At 46.9% G+C, this 15730-nt stretch overlaps 1 protein-coding gene across 1 annotated transcript; it reads left to right on the top strand.

Annotated features, from left to right (window-relative positions):
- Positions 1 to 6904: 6904 nt before the first annotated feature.
- RPL28 (ribosomal protein L28) lies at positions 6905 to 12100 on the top strand. Its single transcript, XM_053362622.1, has 5 exons — positions 6905 to 7000; positions 8646 to 8737; positions 8930 to 9053; positions 11333 to 11451; positions 11971 to 12100. The coding sequence occupies exons 2-5, from the start codon at positions 8657 to 8659 to the stop codon at positions 12058 to 12060; spliced, it is 414 nt and encodes a 137-aa protein (XP_053218597.1). The 5' UTR covers positions 6905 to 7000; positions 8646 to 8656; the 3' UTR covers positions 12061 to 12100.
- The last annotated feature ends 3630 nt before the right edge of the window (positions 12101 to 15730 follow it).

Below are 15730 nucleotides of genomic sequence, written 5' to 3'. Positions count from 1 at the left end.
CAACCCATTACTAGAGCCAAGGACTGATTTACAGTACCCACACACCGCGACCTAATGTATATGGATCACTCAAACATCAACAACATGGAAAATATTTGAGGGCACAGATTTTCATATAGATTGCTCTTATTCAATAAAGAGTAAATTGCTTTCCAATCAGCCAGGAAAGGGATCGTAGCTTGGTCATTACCTAGTCTTAATCATAGCAGTTGACAGGAGCTGCATTCTGATATTTATACATTGGGTTGCCTTTATCATCACATGCAGCAGCACACTCCCCAACGGGAACATTTTCAGGATTTCAAAATCACCGTAAACACTGGAGTTATTAAGATCTGCTGTCAACAAAGGTGAGGCCCTTTGGACAGTTGCAGCAGGCAGGTGAACCCACCTCCCTAGTGAGCAAAATCAGTGCTGTTAATTATGAGCACAGTTAGCAGAGCTCCCATCTCAAGGTCACCCCAGTTCTGCAATAAATCTTTTTTTAAAAAAGCATATTAATTAGCATATATATCTCCTTACTTCGCATAGTTTATTCATCATCGGCTCAGCATGGGATCTAAACATGGCACATACAGTAGTTGTTGCTTTCTTGCCACTAGTAAAATGTTCTGTTTGAAGAAGCACATTTCTGATATTCCCCCCAAACGTGGCACACTTAAGTGGACAAAATATTTCTGCTTGTCATAAGGAGCATGCACATGTCCTCTTGACCACAAGATATCGCAATCTGCTCCCACTGTACCAGCTTCCGATCTTTCACCAGAAACTGCTCAGTGTTTTCCAAGCTCTTCCACATACCGATAAGGACTAGTAACTTGCTTTGCATGCAACTAACAGAGAGCTACTACAAATCTACCTATGCTGAAAAGAGTGGGATCAGATAAAAGAGGAGAGGATAGCGCTGGGAACACAGGTTGGAATAGAGGAGTGTTGGTGCTACCAGGAAAGGGAGGGGTCATGATCCAGATTTGGGGGGTCTCACCCTGCGATCGGTTCCATACGAAGAGCCTGAGTTCACTTAGGGCTTCCGTGAGATTCTGGATCTTGCCCTGGAGCTGTGTGTTCTCGCTCTGCAGCTCCTCAATGGCCTCGTGCAGTTCAAACGGGAGCCCCCCACCCCAGAGAAGGGGCAGCAACAGCAGCCAGAGCATCAATGCCATCTGCACCCCCTCCAACAACCTCGCACTGTGCGGCCGGTGCTCAGCGCAACCTCGCTTCCTTCCCAATCGATCAGCCCGCCTGGGCAATCAATAGCTTGTTAATTACCCCGTCCTCCCTGAACCAAACTCTCTCTCCCACTCTCTTAAAATAAAAATAAAAATGTGCGCAATCCCAGTCCTGAAGTCTCAAGAGGACCACAGATGAATTCAGATCCTATATCAAAGGGTGAAGCTGAGTGGTCCTGCCTGCTAGCCCACCAGATCTCCCAAAGTTTGATCAACTGCATTCATTTACTGGGGGAACTTCCTGTCCCCCAGTCAGGCCAATGCAACTGGGGCCACGTTCACACGACGGTAGAAGCAGCTGACAGCCACATTTTTTTAAATAAAATGACAAATTGGTAGGGTTTGAGGGGATCACAAAAAAATATTGGGGAGCTAAATGCAGCCCATAGGCATGTTATCCCTTTTTCTAAGCTGTGTGCATCTCCACCAGTCAGGATCAATCTGTCAGGCAGGAGCCAGCAGTAAATCACACCAGGCCAGTTGGAGTTAACTCTTTATTAGCAAGAACACGATCTGCACAGACTTGGCTGAGTGACAAACCTAATGAGCACAGCAGCTCATCCCTGGTAGGTCTTGCCCCATGGATCAGTTGCTGAGACTGAAAGTCCCTGCCTCCCAACATCCGTCTAAGTCCCCTCCTCTCCAGGGCTTTCCCCAAGCAATCAGAGACTGTGTCTGCATGCAGCCAACCTCTCCTCCACTCTTTTCACGCCTCTCCTGGTTCTGGGAGATGGGGAGGGACTTGCTCCATGACTCTTCACCAGCCTGACTCATCTCTGCCTCTTGGCCTCCCTTCTCTCCTGCTTCAGCTTCTGTCTCTGATTCTGGACCTCTCTGCCACAGACTCTCCCAGCTCACTAAGCCCTGGTACCTCTTCAGCTTCTGACACCTCTTCCCAGTCCTCCCTCTGACTACTCACGGTTGTCTCACCACCACTCCCTGGGCTCTGAACCTTCTTCCCTTGGTGGTTCCCCAGATGGTTCATCCCAGCATCCTTCTGTGACCAACCAGTCCATGAAACCACCTATGCTCAACCTATACTTTTGTAAATAAACTCAAACATTACATAACACCAGTCAGCCCCCAGTGGCTTCCTTCCAAAGGAAGCCAAACATAGGTAAGCCCTCATGCACCCCTAGAATGTCGCAAAACTCAAGAGAACGGGGTGTGTATCAAAGTGGGATAAATTGATTCAAAACGGTTCTGGTCATGCTAATGCCTCACTTGCAGTTTTAATCTGTTCCCTGGTAGGGAGGATGGTCTGGCTAAACAGCCTCAGCCCAGTATACCTGAACGAGCGTCTCCACCCCCATCGTTCTGCCCGGACACTGAGGTCCAGCTCCGAGGGCCTTCTGGCAGTTCCCTCACTGCCAGAAGTGAAGTTACAGGGAACCAGGCAGAGGGCCTTCTCGGTAGTGGCACCCGCCCTGTGGGATACCCTCTCATCAGATGTCAAGGAAATAAAGAACTATCTGCCTTTTAGAAGACATCTGAAGGCAACCCTGTTTCGGGAAGTTTTTAACGTTTGATGTTTTATCATGTTTTTAATATTCTGTTGGGAGCTGCCCAGAGTAGCTGGGGATCCCAGCCAGATGGGTAGGGTATGAATAAAAATAACAATAATTACAGCCACCACATCACCAGGCATACCCACATAGTGGAAGGATCAAATGGTCCTCTGCCCCTGTGATGCTGCAGTGGCTTGCCAGCACAAAGGATGAATTGATTGATGGGGTAGTGGTTGGATACAGGGCTTTCAAGCATTTCGGCTGGGAGTTCTGCTGAGGTTAATTCCAAAATCATTTACTTAACGAATTATATCCTGCCTTTCCTCCGAGCTCAAGACATGCTTCTCTTCCTCCCCATTTTATCCACAGAACAATCCTGTTCTGGTTAGGCTGAGACTGTGACTGGACCAAGGTCACCCTGTGAAATTCATGGCCGAGTGGGGATTTGAACTCTGGTCCCTTAGGTGCTAGTCTAAGTTCTCTAACTTCTACATCATGCTGGCTGAGAGATGCTGAGCTGAGTGCAATGACTAGGGAATGTCTCTACACCCTTGGATACCCTGGGCAGAGTCTTATACCTCCAGAGCCCACCACTTTGCCTGCTGCCAGTTTGGCCCATGCACACACACACAACCCTCTGCCATTCTCCTTCCCTCCAGGATCTGCTAAGCCACAGTGGGACTGGCAGGGCAGAAAGCAGAGAGGGCAGCAGTAGGTGGAGCCACTCTGGGAGGCACTGGGAATAAGGAGCAGGAAGGTGACAGCTAGGACTACCACCTGGCATGGCTGCAAGTCAGAAGGTAGGCAGGTGGGGGCCCATCAATGGCAAGTGAGGCTGGTAAGGCAGTGCCCCATTATCTCTAACGGGCAGCCGTCCACCGTGAAGTCTCCTATCTGCTTGCCTGCTTACCCATGGGCCAGCTGCAGAGCTTCCCTTGCAGCAGAGGGCGCAGAGCCAGCTTCTGGAAGCCCCTTGCCAGTCTTGGTCCCTGTCAGGACCTGTCCCAAAGGTGCAGCAAATAAGCAATTTGCACAGCAAGGATTGCAGAAGAAAGTGTGAAATTAGTTTCTAGGGGGCGAGGGGGATTTATTTTGCTTTAAAATAAAAATCGCAGCATGAAGTGGTTGCATGAGAGGAGAAAATAAATAGAAAACAGAGGAGGAGGGCTTGAGACTGCAAGGAAGCACACACAGAGTCATTGGGAGGTGTGAAAGATTACACAGAAAGAGAGAGATAAAAGAAGTCACAAGGTGGCATAAAAGAAACAAGGGGGGAACATCTCTGTGGCAGAACAAAAGTCACAAGAGGCAGGAAAATAAATCACAGAGAGTTCGGGGGGGGGGGGACAAAGCGGGGGGGTGACGTGTTGCAAAGTGAGCGGGGGGGGGGTAACCAGTCACTTCTAAGGTGTATGGAGGGATGGAAATATCCTATTATAGGCTGTTGTTGCTGCTTCATTCTCAGAGAATAAGAGATACGGCAATGAGTTAACAGGTTGGAGCAGAACCTTAAGTCAACTAATGAAGAACATATTGCTGTTTATTTGCTTGCACTTCAAACATTTATTTATTGCTTTTCTAATCCCACCTTTTTCTCCAAGGAGCTGAATTGTCCTATGTGGGGCACACGGTTTTTCCTCCTCCTCATTTAATCCCCACCAAAACCCTGTGGGGTAGGTTAGGCTGAGTGGCAGTGACTGGACCAAAGTCGCCCAATGAGCTTCATGGCCAAGTAGGGATTTGAACCCTGGTCTCCCAGGTCCTAGTCCAACATTCTAACCACTACACCACATTGGCTCTCATTTACTGTCCTGCCCCGCATCACAAACTGCCATAACTGGGATAGTGTGGGCCACTGCAGAGAAGGTCCTCCCCTGGCTGCCATCAGATCAGCCAAGAGGGCTTCATCCTGAGGTTTCAGAAGCCAGGACAATGCAGGTGTTACCTCAGGTAACCAGGTCCCAAATTGTTCAGGGCTTTATAAGTCAGCGAACAGAACCTTTAAAGTAGTGTTTGGATTTATGCTGATTTTTTGTTTTATTGTCCCAGTTTTCAGTGGATTGGGGGTTTTTATGCACAGCTGCTTAGAAATGTAACTATTTAAGCAGAATATAAATGTCTTAAATAAATTGGCAGATCATGTTGCTCCATAGACAGAAGTGTTTCGTGATTACAGGAGGCTGTTCTGTTAACAATCTAAACAGCGGAGTTTTGCACAAGTGGCTGTTAGGTTTTCTTAATATTCTTATGGTCAATGGTATGTCTTTGTAATTATAACCTGCATGGCTGAACATCTGTGAGCTCTTAACAATTCAACACACCTGTAGTATCTTAACAATTTAACTAATTAGCAGGGGGTACTTTATCTGCTGCACCAAATGCAGCGATGTGACAGGGTAATTGATTCTTTTGAAATCTGTATTTAAGTTGACCAAATGCTTTGTATGGTACTGGCTGGTGTAGAGTGGTGAGGTGTAGCTGTTTGATTATTATTTAAAATAAAATAAGCAAAGATATTGCAGGCAAGTTTTTATTCTATCATCCCAGTCGCTGCTTGGTTGGCAAAGGGAGTCCAACAGCAGTAACTTCTGAGTCAACCTTAAGGCAGCCTTACACAGTGCACAACCCACGAGTCAAATCTTGAGATTAACCAACACATGGGTCACTGTCATGAAGCCATCCCATTCCAGGTAATGGCTGTATCTCGCACACCAGCCCGAGCTGGAAAAGGGATGCAAAGAGCCACTGCAGAAACTTATTGAACCATCCATTGACAACAATGGCTCAATAAGCACCCCCTCCGCCCAATACTACACATCTGTCCAGAACAAGCAAACTGCCCAATTCCCCAACCTGGGAACTGCCTACCCAAAGGGCTTCCCATCTTCTGGGATTCAGCGTCAACTCATGCATTCAGTTCAGTGTGTGCACTTTCTCTTGCTCGGATGGTGGGTGCCTCAGGCTCAAGCAATATGATGCTTTTTTTATCAAAACACAACCTGCCTTCTTCATGCACGTTGCTTTTCAAAAGATAAAAGAGGAGAGGTCCTCGCAGCAAGGAATCTGCAATACAAAATTCATCACAGCTAAGACAACAGAAGAAAAGGGGGCAAGCAGAAGTAGGGAAGAAAAGGGGGGTCCTTTGTGTTATTTCAGGTACATGTATTTATGCTTAGTTACGGTTACTAGGGTATGTGCAAAAATATACACACCCCAACCCATTTTGTCACTTCGCATCTGATCCACGGAAAGATGATGCCACAATACAGTGGTACCTCAGGTTAAGTACTTAATTCGTTCCGGAGCTCCGTACTTAACCTGAAACTGTTCTCAACCTGAAGCACCACTTTAGCTAATGGGGACTCCTGCTGCCGCCACGCTGCCGGTGCATGATTTCTGTTCTCATCCTGAAGCACTATTTCTGGGTTAGCGGAGTCTGTAACCTGAAGCGTATGTAACCTGAGGTACCACTGTACATTTGCTAATCTCCTGATGTGCAGCGAGTCTCTATTTTGTCCCAATTTGTGTTTATTCAAATTGTGTTTTTCAAAAATCCCCTTCCCACTCACACTTTTTACGTCACTTTGGAGTTTTGTATATCTAAAAAGTGGTATATGAATGCTTAAAACAAATGGAGCGGCGCAGGCGTCCCTCAAAACTCAATTCAGGTTTTTCCTCTCTCCCTCTTTCCCCCACCACGCTAGTGTAGAATGCGCAAAAGTGAGTCAGGCTCTCGCCACCCTCCGCCAGAAGCAGCAGCCGCTGAACTGAGCCGCCCGAGCACAGCCTCCGAAAGGCGCTCCCGGCGGTTTCCTATTGGCTCCGGCTTCTCGCTCGATCGTCCACTGCCGCCTTCTCGGAACGCTGCTGACGTCATGCAGAACCGCCCAAAGGAAAACCCGAGCGGTTCCGAGCTGCCGCCGAGCTCTTCCGAAGCCCTTCTCATAGAAACGCCGCCATTTTCCGAAAGCTTCGAGAAGGCCCCCGGAAGACTGCCGTTCAAAACTGAAAGGCAATGATGGTGCCGCTCTATCCCTCGACATCTCTGTGGCGAAACCGCCCACTCTCCCCCCGCCCCTCTATAGCTTTACAGTCGGCTTGGAAAAGCTGTTCGAACGTAGGCCGGAAGTGCCCGCGAGACTCCCTGCGCCGCAAAGCGGAAGAGGCGGGCAGCACCGAGAGGTGGGAAGGAGCTGGTATAAAACCCCCTCGCGCCGGCTCTGGACCTCCTTTTCCGTTTCCGGCCGTCGTCGCGAGAAGAGGGTAAGGAGTGGGCCTCGTGTTTGTCCTGGACGGGGGAAGTGGGATTATCCCGGTTGGAGGGGAGGGAAGAGAATTGGGGGTAGTGAGGGCAGGTTCGGGGTCCTCTTCCGCAGTGTATGGGCCTGAGGCCTACCAGAAAGTGGGGAGGGGAAGTTGGTTTGGAGGGGGCTGTCACGTGGCCAGTCCCTCCATTTCAGTCTTGTAGGTTGATTTCAATTGGGCACAAAGAAGGGTTGTGGGTCGCCTAATTCTCACCCTTATTCCCGGAGGCAGCGCGCAGGTTCATTTTGCTTTTGGTATGCGCTAAGATTGGGCTAAATTTTTAACAGTTAAGGGGCTCTCTCCCCCTTACCGTGTTAAGGATGCTTGTCAGCTCCTGAGTCCGGTTTTTGTGTGTGTGCAATACAGTCTGTGCATTGGTGCCTCGCTAGCTTGAGGTTAGAATGAATGCGTGGCATGTTACAAAGGTATAATATGACTCTGTGTGTGGTAAGGAGAATTAATGCAGGGTTCATTGACCCATTGATGAGCTTTGAAAGATGTCATTCACCCGAACCCAAATTCTTAGAAATGTAAATAAAATATAATCAAGCATGAATGATATATAATCAACATTTAGCAACCATCAATTGCCATCTCTAGGATTCCCAAAATGTAAAAATTAGATATCTTATTAAATACAGAGGCTTCTCAATGGCGAGGGAGGTGCACTCTATATTCCCACACCCTTTTTATCTGAGGCTCATGACTCCTAAGTAATTTGTTGTTCGTTCATTTGCACTATCCCATGTAAACTTCATTTCAACCCCAAGGTCTTTATTTACCTTCTACATAGTCCCATTGACCCCAGGGTGCTCAGTATCCACCACTTTGGGAAACACTGGTTTAACGATGTTATAAGGGTAGATTATGTCTGATGGTAAACAGCAACTCATTTGCAGGCATCATCCTAATCACATGATTTCTTCTCTGATAATACCATACCTGCGTTATTGTCCTCTTTTAAGTTTATATTTCCCTTTCCTTCATTGGCTGTGTCTCTACATGCTGTGACATATCAGGGGGAAGAAGATACAACAGAATTCTACTACTACCACTCTGATAGAAGATGTGGTATTTAAACAAATAGCCTATTCTTGAGGTTGATGCCTAATAATTCCCTTTTGTCTACTGTATTGTAGTGTGCTGTATTAGGAATCTGATGAGCATAACCCACCCCCCTTTGTTACTACATTTATATCCCACTTTTTCTCCAAGGAGATCAAGGTGGCATACACACTTCTCCCATCTCCATTTCATCTTTACAAGTGAGTGAGGTTAGCCTAAGAGAGAGAGAGAGAATGACTGACAAGGTGAGCCAGTGAGTTTCATTGCTTGAGTGGGGACTTGAGCCCTGATCTGCCAGGTCCTAGTCCAGCATTCTAACAACAACAGCACACTGTCTCTTTCATTGTGTTGGGAGAGGAGTGTGACATTTAGAGGTACTAGGATGTCAAGACTGGAATAATGTGTAACGGAGCATAAAATTAGAGGGGAAATGCCTAAAGCAGGAGAGTGTGAGGACATAGACGGATATGCACTGGGCTTCTGACAATGGTGTATTTCTTTTTCTTATATTCTCATTGCTTGGTCTTCTCATCCCTAGGATTCTGCACGATGTCTGCCCATCTGCAATGGATGATAGTGCGCAACTGCTCGAGTTTCCTTATCAAAAGGAACAAGCAAATATATAGCACGGTGAGCTGCCCTCATTTAAAAAATAAAAACCTAGCTTTTATTTTCCAACAATTCTATTTCCCTTTTTTTGAAGCAAAAAGGGGGGGGGGGAATCCCTCACTTTCAAACACATTGTTCCACACCTCTTAAGCTCTCTTCTTTTCCTCTTGGAACCCAGGAGTCTTAGTAACACCTTTTCTTGTTTCTTTCAAGGAACCAAACAACCTCAAAGCCCGCAACTCTTTCCGCTACAATGGACTGATTCATCGCAAGACTGTTGGGGTGGAACCTGCGGCTGATGGGAAGGGCATTGTTGTGGTCCTCAAGAAGCGTGCAGGTGGGTTAGCCTAGTTTAGAGTAAAATGATGCTGAATGGAGTAAGTTTCTCGTTCTGGAGCCATAGAAAATTTGTGTGTAGATAGTGCAGCATTAGGACGCGGGTGGCGCTATGGGTAAAACCACAGCGCCTAGGACTTGCCCATCGCATGGTCGGCGGTTCGAATCCCTGCGGCGGGGTGCGCTCCCGTCGTTCGGTCCCAGCGCCTGCCAACCTAGCAATTCGAAAGCACCTCCGGGTGCAAGTAGATAAATAGGGACCGCTTACCAGCGGGAAGGTAAACGGCGTTCCATGTGCTGCGCTGGCTCGCCAGATGCAGCTTGTCACGCTGGCCACGTGACCTGGAAGTGTCTGCGGACAGCGCTGGCTCCCGGCCTATAGAGTGAGATGAGCGCACAACCCTAGAGTCTGGCAAGACTGGCCCGTATGGGCAGGGGTACCTTTACCTTTTTAGTGCAGCATTTGGTAGAGTGCCAGAGGGATGCAGTTTTGTGGCTGGAGGGGGAGGGACTTCTAACACCCTTATCCCTTTTGCGCACAAGTGCCTGTATTCATTCCAGCCATTGTTTAAAAATGAAATTCTAAATGCTTGAAAATACAAATTTGGGGAAGAGGAAATGCTATCGAAAATTAAGGTCTACATATTTCTCTGTGGGATCATAAAATCACCAATGTTCTTCAACATCTACATGATATCACTTGGAGATCATCTGGGGCCAGGGAGTGGGTTTACTTCGGTATGCTGATGAGACTCATCTCTATAGTTCCATGCCGCCCTGTTCTGGGGAGGCCAGACAGTTCTGAATCTGTGCCTGGAGCCAGTGGCAGACTGGATGAAGGTAAACAAACTGAAATTTAAATCGGGACAAGACAGCAGTGCTGTTGGATAGGAGTTCTACTGGTTCAGGAACAGGAGGTTGTCCTGTTTTGGATGATGTTGTGCTTCCCAAAATCTCCTGCATCCGGCTTGTTGGATGTTCACAAATCTGCTGTGGCTTGGAGTACTTTTGCCGAAGTTCAGCTGCTTTGCCAGATGTGCCTTACCTGATAGTCAGTTCTGGCTATGGTTCTACGTGCATATCTCAGTTTTGCTACTGCTAAAATCACTACTGATTTGTGTGGAGCTGCCTTTGAAAACCACAGAAAAACCAATAGGTGCAGAAGGCTGCTGTGGAAATCTTGACTGGGGCAAGCTGTTGCGATTGTGTGGCCACTCCCCCCCCCCTTTATGATGTATATAGGATTAATTCTTTCAGTGTTTAATTGTATTTTAATGATCAATATTTCTGTGTTTTTAGCGGTTCTTGTTTTTATCTGTAAGCCGCCTTGAGTCCTGTCAAGGGAAAAGGCGGAAAATAAATAACACCGGGTATACTTGCTCTCAGTCTGTTTCCCCATGCAATTCAAGGTGCTGATTACATATAAAACCCTATTCTGACTGCGACCAAACTCTTTGAAGGGGCAATCTCCTCTTTTGTGAATCTTCCCATCCTTTAAGATCAGCCATTGTCCCTCCCTTGTGTGTGCTGCCATCTAGAATGTGAGTTTGGACTGAAAGTCTGGAGCTGAAAAATTCAGCTGAGCTTACTGGGTAGGTCTTAGGCAGGCCACTGTGTCTCTCAACTTCAGCTGCAATATGGGGTGAAAATGCTGGCCTGCCTTGCGTGGTGACTATAATGTGGGAACCTGAGAATCTCCAGATGTTGCTGGACTACATCTCCTTATTTTGAAGGGACGCAGGTGGTGCTGTGGTCTAAACCACTGTGCCTCTTGGGTTTGCTGATAGGAAGGTCGGCAGTTCTAATCCGTGCAATTGGGTGAGCTCCTGTTGCTCTGTCCCATCTCCTGCCAGCCTAGCAGTTCAAAAGCACATCAGTACAAGTAGATAAATAGGTACTGCTGCAGCAGGAAAGTAAATGTTATTTCTGTGCGTTCTGGTTTCCGTCATGGTGTTCCATTGCGCCAGAAGTGGTTTAGTCATGCTGGCCACATGACCCGGAAAGCCGTCTGTGGACAAACACTGGCTCCCTGGTCCTGAAAAGTGAGCTGAGCACCACACCCCATAGTTGCCTTTGGCTGGACTTGACTGTCCAGGGGACATTTACCGTTTTACCTTTATACTAATTATTGACCATGCTGACTGGGGCTGACGGTAAGGACTTCCAAACTATTATATTTTTCTCCTAAGTGCACTGGTGTGTCATTTGGCATTGCTGCTTCCATCTTAGAGATTCTAGGTTCTTGTTCCATCCATGCGACCTAACCTTTCACTCTTGCAGGCCAGCGGAAGCCAGCCACCTCTTACGAGAAGATCACCATCAACAAAAATGCCCGTGCCACTCTTAGCAGCCTCCGCCACATCATCCGCAAGAACAACTACCGCAAAGACCTGCGCATGGTAAGTTGAGGCCCTTTGGTTTCTCCCTCTGTAGATTTGCACTGGGATATATTTAGTCTCCACTACTCCAATGAGCATATGGTGGCAATTCATCAGAAACAATATGGCAAGGTAAACTGGCATTTTAAAGTGAAAATTGAGGTGTTTACGAAATCTATCTAACACTATGAATGTTCAAAGTGTGGTGCAGTCAATGAAAAGTGCCCTTCTGTGTAAAACCAGAGTTACGATAGTGTGTTTTGAATTGCAAAAGACATTGAGAAATTGCCAAAGGGCTTCTGTTTCACTTCTGCTTTAGGAGTGAAGATGGTTCTGCTCATTTAAGTTTGTAGATCTGAAAAGAGGGAGAGGAGGGTATTACAAGTTTGAGGAGCAGTATAGAAACGAGGTGTTTCAGGATCTGGGTTCTGTAAGAAACCGCTAGAGGTGCTTGACCTGGAAATAACTGCTGTGCTTTGCAGCCTCAGTTTTCCATCGGAGGCTCTTGTTGGCTCACTTTTCCTCTTAACTCTCTCTCAGGCTGCTCTGCGTCGTGCCAGTGCAATTCTGCGCAGCCAGAAGCCGGTGGTGGTGAAGAAGAAGCGAACTCGGGCTACAAAGGCTACATAAAACAGTTGTCAGATTATCCAATAAAGGATTAGAACCAGAACATGGCGTTGCTGAATGGTGTTAATAGATTGAAACCTGGGTTGTTTCTTCCCCAGTGAATACAAGCCCTGGTATGCAGTTGTCATTTTGCTGAATTGCCTCCCAAAAGGCAAAAGAGGCTGTGTCCTGTCCTGCAGAGATTCATTTGCACAAAGAGAACATCAGGCCAGTCAACTCAAAAATTTAGTGGCCAAATACTCTCCTATCTTGCTTATAACTGGGTTTCTCATATACATACAACTACTTTGCATTGTGGAGTCTCTTGTCCCAATTGTTGGGAAGCTTACTCTTTTATAACTCCTGCTTAGAATAGCACTCTGAGAGTATAATGGAAGTGGCCTCTGTAAAAGCATATAGCACTATACATGTGGTAGGCTTTAAGGTGCTACAAGACAAATTCAGTAGTGGAAAAAAAAGGAATAGAAGAAAGGCATAGGAGGAAATGGGGTGGGGAGAGAAAATAAAAGGAGCCGGTCTTTTAAGTCTCCATGTCCACTATTGGGGGTCATGAAGGTGATTTACAGGTGCTTGTTTAATTGCCTTGACAATGACCAACAGATGGCAGTTTAGAGCTAAGAAAACTCCTTGTTACCACCTAGTATACTTCCATTTTTTCTTGTCCCAAGGGATAGATGAATACCAGTGAATTTTATTCTGATGTGAGGCTTAGAAGCACTTGAAAACCAACTCTTGTGTTAATGTCTCCACCTCAGATATAAGAGCTGGCTGCAGTTGCTGAATGATAATTGCACTTTGTGCTCGTTCAGAGCATCATTGTGTGAGAGAGGAACGATGCAGGCAAAAACTGATGGGGTGCTGCCTGCAGAATCTGGTAGTTAAGCTAGGAAAGTCTTTCACTGGTGAGAGAAGGCATAGGCTGCAATTCTAGCTCCACTTACCTGAGAGTAAGACGCACTGAATTCACTAGGACCTTCATCTAAGTAGACACAGGGTTGCATCAAATATTTTCACAAACTTCTGTTCCCTTTCCCCTTGCATTTAGTGGTTGGAGAAGCCACAGGAAGACTTGATAAGAGGCTAGGCTAGCCATATATATATACACACACACAAAATTCTACTGCATTTCTTTTCTCCCAAGAAGTGCTGGTGGTCCAGGGCTTCCTTTCCTTACCATGCTTTTATTCTCCACAACAATTCTGAGAGAGGAAACTAGGCTGACAGGTTTCATTGCTGGGATTTGAATCTGGGACTCTAGAGTCCAAGCACTGCTGCTACTATTCTCATGCTTTAAAAGGGTGGGGTGGGGTAGGAAGTGGGGCAATCAGAAAGGAACATCCCAAAAGGGAGGGGACTGAACAGGAAATAGGACCTGGTGTGAAATGGATGTGCATTCGCATGCATGCTTCATGAACCTCACCTGTCGGTGCAACGTTGATTCCCTGGTGAGAAATGCGGCGAAGCTTCCAGATTTAAAACACCTCACTGTCCTGTATAGCATGTGCCTTCCGCATGAAAGCTGTGAGGTTCTGGCAGGTCCACAACTGAGGTGATTGGATCTCAGGAGATGGCTGTGGCCATAGGGCCAGGTGTGAGTGCATTTCCCTAAATCCACCTATCCTTACAGGTGGCTCTTACCTCTGTCCCCCGCCCCAAGCTATCTTTGTTACAGCTCTGTGGTGCTTGCTGAGCCAAAGCAAGGTTATCTAATAGGCCCAGCAGGCAATTGGCAGGCCTCCCAATGACCCCAGCTAGCTATTTGAAGCCCTGGGCTGACGTATGTCCTGACCTCTTTCCTGCCCTGCCATCTCCCTTCCTGGGCACCACAATTGAGCGGGCAGCCAGAGTTGGGAGGGGGGGAGGGTTCCCCCTTCTGTCCAGAAGTCCCAATTCTGGCACAGAGTCCTCTGGGAAGGAAAAAATACCTTTCCCCAGCAGCACTGTATTAGGAATTCATATATTTTATTTCATTCAATATCCCACCATTACATCACTAAACTCATATATAGGTACTCTTTTCCCCCAGCTTAACCATGCAACAGCCGTGCAGCTTTACCTTTACAACCCAAAGTAAATATCTTCAGAGGGTATAAATGTTAGATGCACCTTCATACACAATATTCATTGGCATGGCAATGGACATGGCATGTTTCTGTCAGATAAAAACAAACAAACCGAGGTTATTGCATGACCACCACCCTGTGGGCTGTTGTGCACTGCATGGCCAGTGGTGAAGCAGTGAAGGGCCAAAGGCCGCAGCTATGTCCTCTAGGTCAGGGCTTCTTAAACTTTTACCCCCAGGAACCACTTGAGAAGGCTGAAAGTTACTGAGGCCCATCAGCCACTAAATGGTGCTGCAGGGACAGAGCCAATCACAACATGGCAGCAGGTGAAAGCAGAGTTTGGTCTTGTATCAGTCAACTAGCAGGAACTGACTTTGCTTTCTACTTGATACCTAATCCATCTCTGGAAATGGCTGCGTTATTTGCCACAGCCTTTTCCTTCAACCCCTCCTCTGGCCCTTTTCCCTCAGGGAAGAAAAAACCTCTTCCCCACACGAATGTCTCTGTCTCCCAGCCCCCTATAGTTAGCTTCTGTATATGTCATGTGGGGATGCAGTTGTGACAGAAATCTTGTCCTTTGCTTTCGGCTGCAAAATGTATTTGAACTGTTTCTTTCCAAGGATAATACATAAAGCTGATTGAAAATAAATGAATCACTAGATTATGGAAAAGCAATAAGGCGCATAGCTAAATATAATATAGAAGGGAATGTGGCAGGATGCATAAAATGAATGACATGCTGTAGTAATGCCGCTTAATCTCTGGAAAGTTAGCATCTGCACATGGGCAAAGGCCAAAGGGCATCTCTTTAGGACCATCTTGTAAGTCTAGGCAAAACTCCAATGAGACTGGCCATATCTTCTTGGCTAAGAAATGCAGATGTTCACCTGCACATGGACTTTGGTTGAGACTGAGTGCATAATGTGGGGATGAAAATGTACTATGCTATGTTGTGACTTGGTGAACTCTAGGATGTGTGTGTGAGACTTTCCTAATGCAATTTGAAAGCGGACAGCTCCTAGACCAAACTCCCGACTATGCCTGGGGTGTGTCATTAGCAGGAAGCCGGGGCTTGCTCTCAGAACAATGTCCTGACCTAGGAGTGGCACCGTGGGCCGGAGTGATAAGCTTGGTCTGTTTATACATGGGCACCGAGATGGCCGAGATCAAGCCAGCCACCAAGAGTATATTGTCTGCAGTTACACTTGTGGTCAGTCCAGGGTTTGGGAACGGGGGGCCTTCCTTTCCTCTTTGAGGACTTGCCTTTGCTGGATGGGTCTGGGCCAAATTGATTGTACGAGGTCTAAAGACGCAGTTTTCAGTAATTTGAATGCTAAACTGGACAGTACCGCTTCAGACTGGGAATGAGGACTCCCGTGACTGAATGCCCTGCACATAGAAATCTATAGGGAAAGGATCTAACCTACTTTTCTTCTTGATATGCTAATTTTCTATGTGCAGGAATTCCTTTGCTCCCTCCACTTCTAGAAGAGCATGTGAGTCGCCCCTTGCAGTCTGAAGTAGTCCAGAAACACATTTACCATCTTTCCTGGTCTTCCTTGGAGCCTTGACCAGCTCCCCAGATTTGCAGTGTGGAAAATATACTGCCA

Source organism: Podarcis raffonei, chromosome 13 (assembly GCF_027172205.1).
Source record: "Podarcis raffonei isolate rPodRaf1 chromosome 13, rPodRaf1.pri, whole genome shotgun sequence".
Classification (NCBI taxonomy): Eukaryota; Metazoa; Chordata; class Lepidosauria; order Squamata; family Lacertidae; genus Podarcis; species Podarcis raffonei.
This window is presented reverse-complemented; position numbering and strand designations above follow the sequence as displayed.